The 9,562-nt window shown below is 37.5% G+C and overlaps 2 protein-coding genes across 4 annotated transcripts; both read left to right on the top strand.

Annotated features, from left to right (window-relative positions):
• On the top strand, nt 201–4,373 carry LOC107609452 (probable ribonuclease P/MRP protein subunit POP5). Of its 3 annotated transcripts, none has more exons than XM_016311439.2 (5): nt 202–391; nt 435–654; nt 2,974–3,164; nt 3,280–3,417; nt 3,939–4,373. In XM_016311439.2, the coding sequence occupies exons 3-5, from the start codon at nt 2,987–2,989 to the stop codon at nt 4,085–4,087; spliced, it is 465 nt and encodes a 154-aa protein (XP_016166925.1). In that variant the 5' UTR covers nt 202–391; nt 435–654; nt 2,974–2,986; the 3' UTR covers nt 4,088–4,373. The 3 variants fall into 3 exon arrangements, with proteins under 3 accessions (XP_016166924.1, XP_016166925.1, XP_016166926.1); XM_016311440.2 differs by adding an exon at nt 1,695–1,834 and having other exon boundaries at nt 260–654; XM_016311438.2 differs by having other exon boundaries at nt 201–654.
• Nucleotides 5,096–6,376, top strand: LOC110264547. The gene is made up of 2 exons (XM_021106692.1): nt 5,096–5,988; nt 6,070–6,376. The coding sequence occupies exons 1-2, from the start codon at nt 5,782–5,784 to the stop codon at nt 6,313–6,315; spliced, it is 453 nt and encodes a 150-aa protein (XP_020962351.1). The 5' UTR covers nt 5,096–5,781; the 3' UTR covers nt 6,316–6,376.

Raw genomic sequence — 9,562 nt, 5'->3', positions numbered from 1 at the left:
TCAGATCCGACTTGACTTAGATAATTCGACTGGAAATCCGATCACCATGTCACTTGACTGGACCAAATCACTTACCAAACCGCCGGAGCTATCAGATCCGCAAAAAACTGGTTCAGTCCATCCGGGTCCAAGCAAAACCGGAGACCCGGTAGGTTTCTATAACCCGGACCGGGTCATGCTTAATTTTGAAAGAAAAAAAAAATTTGAAGACGACGTGGCTTTGTAGTGAAGGAAAGCCAAAACCCTAATCTGCTCTAGGAACGTCTCCTTCCTCTTCTCTCGAACCCACCGGGCCACCCTTCAGTGTCTCAGTCTTGTCACTCTCTCACTAAGCCCAATCTCTCTCATCTCTCTCGCTGTCGCTCTCGCACTCAAGCTCTCTCATCTCCGGTCTCTCTCACTGCCTCCGGTATCGCACTCAAGCTCGTCGTCGCTCTCTGTCTTGTCACCGTCTCGCAGTCAGCGCGCGCCTTCCCTGCGCTCGCCGTCGCTCTTTGTCTCGTCACTGTCTCGCAATCAGTCGCGCGCCTTCCCTGCGCTCGTCGTAGCCGGTGGCAGAAGCAGCACGTCCCGGGGCTGGTCGTCGTTGTCGTCTTTTGCTTTGAGCCTCGCCGTCAGCTTCCTCCTCGACGTCAGCAGCTGGTCCCCGATTTGGTGAGTTCAGCAAATTCCCCTGTTCTTTCTTGCTCAATTTTGTTGCTGTAATTCATCTCTGAACATTGATTTGGTTGCTAAGAGTTGAATTTATTGCTGAATATATCACTGAGGTAATTTTTGTTTGTTGCTGAAAATCATCACCGAGTTGAATTATTTACTGATTATAACCTTGAATCTGTTGCTGGCTTGTTGAAAAAATCACCTAGCTAAATTTTGTGTTGCTGTAATTCATCACTGCACCTTGATTTTGTTGCTAAAAGTTGAATTTGTTTCTGAAAATATCACTGAACTAATTTTTTTTTTTTTTGCTGAAAATAGTTGAATTATCATCCCTGAAGCTTGAATCTGTTGTTGTCTTGCTGATATAATCACTTAGCTACATTTTTTGTTGCTGTAAATCATCTTTTGAGCTAAATCTTTTGTTGTTGAAAATGAGGTTCACGCTCTCTGCAACTCAGAATAAAATTGTTCAGTTATTGTTCCCATGCTTTCTTTTTTTTTTTTTTTTTTGCTAGAATTTTAAAAATGTGTTCATCACAACTCAGTTGCTATTACGAATTATTCTTGGTATTGATTTGTGAAAAATACACAAATGTAGATATAGATGCAAATCAAAATGAAGGAAATGTTGGTCAAGCATCAGATTTGTCCTCTGAAGATATAGATGCCGACTTTGAGATCATCCCTTGAATTTGATTAACTGATTGTGTTATTTTTTGCTCTCTCTCTTGTTCATTTAAATTGAGAGAGTATTTTGTACCCGTGACCAGTTTATTATCTCTTTTTGCATCATTAGTAATGTCTAAAAACTGATACTTGGTTGTTATTAATATGTTTGTGAAGAAATACATTTTAATTTTTAACTTTTGATTTTAATTTTACTTTTATAATTTTACATTAATTATGATCGGGTTAACCGGGTAAATCAGTGACCCACTGGTTGAACCAGTGACTTGGTGACCCGGTCGTATGATTGGGTCAATTACTGGTTCGCTTCTGATAAACCTAATCCTCCCTTTCTCCTCACATTGATGCAGTCACATAATCCCATCATTACTTGTTTCATTCCGTCGCGCTTCTGCCGTCGTTCCGTCCCCCGTTCGTGTCCCCTTCAACGTCGCCTCTGTTCCGCTTTGGTCACCCCCTCTGCGGGCCACTGCTCATTTGCCATCCCCTGGTTCGTATGTTTTAATTTCTTTCGTTGCTTCTCTCTGTTTTTGTTTTAAGTGTTAATCACTTATTGATTTATTGTTGCTGCTTCTGTTATCTTATAATATTATTGATTCGGTATGTTTGCTGGCTAGCTGCTGTTATAATCGTTATGTAGAGATTCATACTTATAATAGTTTAATGGATGCTACTGGATGCAATGCTTAGATGGGTTTTCGACTTTTGGTGCATTGATTTTGGGGTTTGTTTTACCAGTCTTCATTGGGTATCAGTGATGTTAGCTTAAAAAAAAGAGTAGTGTGCTTTTGGGCTGTGTGTAAAGTGTTTTTTGAGGGGAGTTTTGCCTTTGAGTGTGACTAATTTTGTTATGTTAAAGATATCAGCTTCTGGGACTTGTTGGATTTTTAGTTCGAGGACCCCGCAGATTGGCATTGTCCTATTATGATTGTCTAGGATTAATTTTTTCTGGTATGAATACTGAGATTAATGAAGTACCTGTGGATATTGGCATTGGTTGTATCGGAGACTTCAGAATTGTTACATGAGATTATGAGACTTTAGAAGATGATTTTTGAATTTTGAAATTTTATGTACTTTTGAATTTACAAAGAGAGTATGTTCGTGTTATTGTGAGGCTGTGAGCTTATTTATGATTTAATATATTATTTTATTATAATCCGATTACTGTGGTTGAACCTTGGTTAAACTGGTTGAACCTCTGACCCGGTAGCTTGAATGGTTCAATCACTAGTCTGGTTTTCAAAACCTTAGTTTTCTCTTAGTCTTGTTTAATTTGTTATATTAAAACGAATCTTGTTTCTATGAATCTTTTATATGAAACTCTTTTTTGCTGACATCTCATAACTTACACAACCATTAACTAAAAAGAAACCACTTTTATGTCCGAGGTAGCACTTAATTGGATGCCAGTGTAAAATGTACAGTTGTAGACCGACAAGATGAACTTTTCTACTCACGACATGTTCCTTCTTTCCATATATCTGCGTCCACTATCAATCTCAACTGCCAATTCCAACTGATTTTGTGTTTTGGGCCTTTGAATCTTGATTTATTGTTCTATATTATTTTGTTCTGTTGGAGTGGCTTTATTGTTGCCTTTTTGAGTTTATTATTGAAACTTCACAGGGAAAAAGGGATCATGGTGGGATTCAAGAACCGATTTATGGTGATGGAGGTTTTTCTAAACCCTAATAGAGAAAATTTAGGGGGCACCCCTCTGATAATTACACAGTTTAATGTCACAAAAGCTATAAAAGACAGCATCCTTGTAAATTTTGGGGTGTGTGGTTTGGCTACAGCAATGGCATCATTTGATGGTAAGTAACATGCTCTTATATTATATTATATATATTCCGTTTATGAATTTCCGGTTAATTTGATGTTCTTTTAAATAATATATAATATGACATCTCTCTTATTTTTTGGGTGCAGTCAAGTATGTAAATCCAATCACTAATTTGTGTATAATTAGAGCTGCAACGGAGGACTATGAAAAAGTATGGTCTGCCATTACAATGGTTAAAAATATTGCACATGTGCCTGTCATATTTAACTTGCTGGATATAACTGGTAAGGGCAAACACTACATGGTTTTCAACCCCAGAAACGGTGGAAAAACCTGTATGATTGACATTCTAGTTTGTTGTTGTGTGTATATGTATGCATGTATATATTCCCTTCTTTTTCCTTTTTTTTTTTTTAAGATTGGTTTAGCTGCTTCCTAAAAGCCTAGTTAATGGTTACAGATAAAAATTAAGATGAAACACATTACAATTTGAAAGGACAAGGAGACCTGTTTTTGTATGTTTTCTAGTCTTTTTTTCTTGCTTAACTATCATGAGGAACTGAATAAAACTAACTTGCTGCAGGCACAGTTTGGTTTGTCGAACAGTTTGTTTACAGTAATACAGTTTACACTTTGCAGTGATTAAACTATTTTTTTTTTAATTTTATTTATTGTTTTTATTTGTTTGATTAGATAATGCAAATTGCTATATGCATGAATTCTATATTTTCATCCACTTATGGAGGAACCGATTCTTGACAACGATTCTGACATAATACCAATAAAATGTGGCCTCTCTATGCAGGAAGTAAAAGGTCATGCCAATCTCTGGCCTTGAAATGTGAGGAATCAAAGTTTGAGCAATACAAACTAACGGTTGGTGATCAACTCAAACCTGATGAACCTAAACGTATGTCAAGCTTTCTTGATCGGATCAAAGCATCAAAGTTTTAGGGCACTGAATATTTTGGCCACAATAGTATGCCTTATTCTTCCTTGTGATTGTTTGTGTTTTTGTGTTCAATCACAATATTGGTCTAAACTTCTAGATGAAAGTTCTAATATCTCAAATCTATGCAGAACTGTCAATTTTCCTTAAGAGTTAAGAGTGTATTATGTGATATCTAATTACTTCCTTCAGCCTTGAGAGGAGAGGTTGAGAAAATGATTAAACACTGCAATTTTGTTTTGTCTTACATTTTCAAATCCTTTGTAAATAATCATAGTAGTAGTAGTCCAAGGATTCAAAGTTACAGAGGATAACTTGTTTTTATGTTTTGATGCCTCCAAATCGTTCACAGGATTTTTTTCTTTTATAAATTTAAAAAATTAATTATTTCCAAAAAGAAATAGAACATTATTTACCAAAATATGATTTTTTTTTTCGGAAATTGCATGCAGTTTGCTCAATGAATAGGCAAACTGTGCCAGTTTACACAGTAATTGGGTGAATTACTCTCAAACCATGCAGTTTGCCGAGTGATTAGGCGAATTGTGTTTTGTTGCACAATTTGACATAATTTAGAATGTATTGGAATATTTTTATTTTTTTAATTAATTTGATTTTATTCAAATAATTTAAAATTTAAATTAATGAAAAAATAGATACCTACTAAACGCATGAAAGAACGATAGAAATATGCAAATGATACACGCAAGAAAGAAACAATACCTGAATTGATGTATATGTTTTATATCATATAAGACTATAATTTAATAAAAGGTAAAGTATATTTTTTGTTCTTGAAATTTGATAAAAGTTTTAAAAATAATCCTAAGTTTTATTTTGTTTTAATTTTATCCTATAAATTTTTTATTTGCATCAAATATATCCCTGTCAGTTAATTTTTCAAAAAATTTAAGACCGATTCACCAACAATTTCATAAGAAACCATCGAGAGTATATTTGATGCAAATTAAAAATTTTTGGGACAACTAATATAATTTAAATTATATTAAATTATAGAGTAAATGTCATTTTCGGTCCCTAATCATTTGTTCGATGAACTTTTCAATTCCTAAGAAATTTAAACATCTAAATCGGTCCTTATCTACTTTGATATATGTACGTTTCAGTCCCTGTCTACTTTGAGTAAATGCTCTTTTCAGTCTCTAACCAGGGACTAGAACGTACATATATCAAAGTAGATAGGGATTGATTTGGACTGTAGAACATACCATTGTCTGAACGAACTGCATGGTTGAAGAGCAGTTTCTCTAATACGTTGGGCGACTAACACAACATACTCTAGGATGGGAGAACTAGTACAGCTGCAAACTGCATGTAATGTACCAACAAAAAATCATAGAATAAATAGCCAAATTGGTCTCCGAAAGATAACCCATTCTTCAAACGAGTCCCCGTAAGAAAAAGATAATAAAATTTGTCCCCGAAAAATTTAAAATTGGTAACGTTAGTCCTTCCGTCAAATTTCCGTCAATTCCGTCAGTGACGCCGTTAACTGTTGCTTAGGTGGCTGTCAGTGTGGCATATGAGCATGCCAGCTTGGCGCAGAGTGGCTGGTGACAAGATATGTTTCCATATGTATGTCAAATTAGTCATAGGTTTGTAAACTCTAATCCCCTCTTCGTTTAAAATTGCCATTGTTGTTGCAGCTTGAGATTGATTCTGCAGAGGCCGAAAATTCATGACCGATTGCACGATGGGTAGCGTAGGTGGGGGTCGCAGTCGACAAGTGTCGCAATCACACGGAAGCCATGCCTCGAGCTCTTCGCTGCGGTGGCGGAGGAAGAACTCCGACCAAGTTTGCTTTTGTGGGCTGAAGACAGTGATCAAGAAGTCTGGGACAAGAGAAAATCCTGATAGATTGTTCCATGCTTGTCCAAGATACCGGGTGAGTTATCAATGTAGTCTTCTTGAAACTTCAAATGATTTGAGTTGGATTTTGACATTTTGGTACCCTGATTTTGTGCAGAAGGGCAGCCACTGCAATTACTTTAGGTGGGCTGAGGACGACGAGTATGAAGGATTAGAGCACTTAGGAGAAGTTAAAACTGATGCACAAATGGAGAGTGATGTTGCTTTGTTGAACCATAACATATCTTGGAGAATGATGACGTTAGAAGCTGAAGTAAAAGCACTTAGGATGCAACTGTATTTTGGATTAATAGTTGTGATTGTGGTTTTTATGATTATGTGTATGTTCTTTAGTGGGAAGTGAAGCAGTTACTGTGAAAAGGTGAAAAGGATGATGCTGTGAACCTTTACAGTTTTCTGTTGTTGTGAAAACCTTGTATGTTTATGTTTCTTTACTAGTAAAAAGGTTATTTACATACAATATTGTTGTTGATCATAACATAATGTAAGCAAATCAGAATAAGCAGAATTAAAATTAAGTGAACTAGGAATAGCATAACATCATAACATCACCAATGGTGAACTAGTTTCCATTGTGCCAGATTTAAATAAGAACATTGTTTTAACATGATAATAATCCAAAAGGTAGTAGCTGACAGTTGAAAGCAGTATACCATAAAGGGCTATACAAAAAACAGGGCTATTGAAGATACCACAACTACCACATTGTTTATAAATGGTAAAATTTAGCCCTGACAAAATAACAGATACTAATTGCCCTATATTTTATGTCTTCAAGTCTTGAAGTCATTCCATGTCTTTTTTTCTGGGAGGTTTGAAACCCGGAGTTGGAACAAATGTCATGAAGCTGGCAAGTTTCTTGGCTGTTGCGGAGCTGCTACCCTTGATGGTTTCAGCTGATACAGCATCTGCTCCTGGAGAGGCATTTTCCTTTGCCCTGGCCCTGGTGACATGGAGTTTTGGAGGCCTTCATCTTTTTCTAGTCTGTATCAAACAGTTATCATCATTGTCTGAAATCAAAAATAGCTACAAGTAACCAATGCTCAAATTAAAAGTCATGGGCAAGATTACTTGAGTGACATTGGTTGAGGTTTGGGATTGTTGTGTCAGTGGAAGCTGAGCATGCTGAGTAACAGGAATTTCAGTATGTTCATCTGGAGCAGCTACTGCTACTGCAGGTGGTGTCTGTATGGGCTGAGTGTGATCTTCCTTTTCTGCAGTTGCATCATCCTTGCTTTCTCCTGAGCATCGTCTTGCTTTTTCTTCCTGCAAGTTCTCTTGTTGTGGCCCACCTCTCTACAGTACATGCACCGAATTGGAGCATACTTCCTTTTCATTTTTGTCTTCGTGCCAGTGGGTCTTTCATCCTTGTCCTTCCTTCTATTTGTTGTTGGTCTGCCTGGTTTAGGTTTGATAGGAGGTGGAATAGGTGCAGGAGAACCAGTTTTCTCCCATAGATCTTGTCCCTTGACAGGATTAACATTGAATTGGTATGTTCTTCTGTAAGCATCCATGCTCAACCATTCGTGGCAATACTCCTTAGGCCTCTTATCCTTTTTTTCTTGAATGGCTGATATTGCGTGCATACAAGGCATTCCTATATATTTCAGAAAAAAAATTCATTCAGTTAAGTATGAATCATGGTATGCATATGAAAAATGAAATCAGTTATGAATTCAACCTGTCAACTGCCAAAACCTGCAGGAGCAAGTATGCTTCCCCAAATCTACCACCATATTAGTAGGCCATCCTTGAACTTCGTAGACTTCCTCTTTAGCATCACCCGACCAGTAGGGAGCCCAGTTTCTGGATAACTTAATAAGAGATTCTAGCCTACTTTGCTGAACTGGAGGAAGTTTTCCTTGATAACTCAAAAGTTTCAGTCTATTATTAGACATGCTTTTCATAACCATTCTTCGTACCTCCTCTGCCAGACTCAGAATAAGCTTACCTCTGTCATGCTTTGTCTTTGCATTGAAGGATTCACAAGCGTTGTTGCAAATGTTGTCGACCTTTGGCCCTTCACTGAAATGGGCTTTGGTCCAAGCTTCCTTCGGCCACTTGGCTAAGTATTCCCAAGCTTTTTCATTAATCCTTTTGACTCTATTCATATTCCTCTCGAACTCAACCGGGGTCCTCGATCTTGCACACTCCCAGACCAAGTCCTTAAGTTCGATGCTGCCCCACTGTTTAGAGAAGTTCCTCCACAAATGCCACACACAAAATCTGTGTGGAACTGCTGGGACGAGTTCTTTGACTGCTAGTATTAACCCCTGCACAAACAGTCAAGCCCGAGAAGATTTACAGTCATTACAGTCCTCAAAGAAGCATCATTAAATCAAAAAAGTCCTTAAAAATCAAATCGTGATTCAAATTAGTCTTCACCTTTTCCATGTCTGATAGGAGCAGCTCCAAGAACCATTTCCAGTTCTCTTTGTTCTCAACATCAACAATTGCGTATGCAATCATAAAAATGTGATTGTTTGCATCATGTCCGCATGCAGTGAGAAACTGTCCTCCGTGTAATGTTTTTTAGGAATGCCCCATCTAGACCTATCAATGGCCTACAGCCTGCTTTGAAACCCTTATTACAAGCATCTAGACAGACATAAAATCTCTCGAACTAAGGCGGATTATTAGTTATGGGAATCACACCCACCTGAACTATGGAACCTGGGTTGGCAGTGAGCAATTCATGTGCATAATCCGATATCAACCCGTATTGAGCAATCTCATCCCCTTCAACTATCTTCCTAGATGCCTTAAGAGCTCAGGTAATGCATGAACTATTCAGCTTCACGTTGCACTTCCTAACAAACCACTCACACACCTCCATATGCTTCATCTTAGGGTGCTTCCTAAGTTTTGGGTATAACTTGTTCACAGTCCATTCCAATATAGCAGCTCTGTTTTTTCGCTTTCTTGCGCAAGTGTGATTGTCAACTAGTGTTTTTATCTGCCAGGAACTATCACTAGGATTGTGTCTACAATATACTACCCATGTACAGTCTTCACACTTACAAACCACCCTTACTCTAATCTTGTCATTCTTATAGAACCTAATATTCCTACCCCATTGTATAGTGTAATCTCTAGTGGCAGCCATAAAATGTTGCTTGGATTTGAAAACCATATTTACCTCAAACTTCAGATCACCAAATTTGGGCTTGTCATTATAATGTGGATACACAGCTGGCCCTTCATCTTCAGAGTCTAACTCATGGGCAGAATCTTCTGACTTTCATTCATCTCCATCTGATGATTCTTCCCAATCAAATTCGTCATCTGACTCTGAAATTACATGAAAATATCATAAGATTTGTGTAGAAAAAATAAATTATTTGAATAAGATCTATTAATATATTAATACCTCCATCAGAGCATTCATCAGATTCAATGTTCTCATAGTTGGAGTCATCAGTGTCAATAGCTTTGTCCCTTGTTCTGTTAGCAGCAGGCCTATGCTTCTCTCTGTGATCTACTTTCTTGGCCCAAGAAGACTCTACTCCATCAACTCCACTATCACTGTCACTACTGTATATGGAATCTCCTGTAACTTTTGGAGGCTTGTACAAACTGTCTTCAGCACT

This window comes from Arachis ipaensis, chromosome B07 (genome assembly GCF_000816755.2).
Source record: "Arachis ipaensis cultivar K30076 chromosome B07, Araip1.1, whole genome shotgun sequence".
Classification (NCBI taxonomy): domain Eukaryota; kingdom Viridiplantae; phylum Streptophyta; class Magnoliopsida; order Fabales; family Fabaceae; genus Arachis; species Arachis ipaensis.
The sequence above is the reverse complement of the archived record's forward strand: the minus strand, read 5'-3'. Positions and strand labels throughout refer to the sequence as shown.

What these genes read in the sequence shown, in the direction of transcription:
- LOC107609452 (XM_016311438.2), top strand. Translation starts at nt 2,987, where the DNA reads ATGGTGGGATTCAAGAACCGATTTATGGTGATGGAGGTTTTTCTAAAC. An exon ending in AGCAATGGCATCATTTGATG is followed by an intron (nt 3,165 to 3,279) that starts GTAAGTAACATG and finishes TTTTGGGTGCAG; the next exon opens with TCAAGTATGTAAATCCAATC. An exon ending in TAACTTGCTGGATATAACTG is followed by an intron (nt 3,418 to 3,938) that starts GTAAGGGCAAAC and finishes CTCTCTATGCAG; the next exon opens with GAAGTAAAAGGTCATGCCAA.
- LOC110264547 (XM_021106692.1), top strand. Translation starts at nt 5,782, where the DNA reads ATGACCGATTGCACGATGGGTAGCGTAGGTGGGGGTCGCAGTCGACAA. An exon ending in ATGCTTGTCCAAGATACCGG is followed by an intron (nt 5,989 to 6,069) that starts GTGAGTTATCAA and finishes GATTTTGTGCAG; the next exon opens with AAGGGCAGCCACTGCAATTA.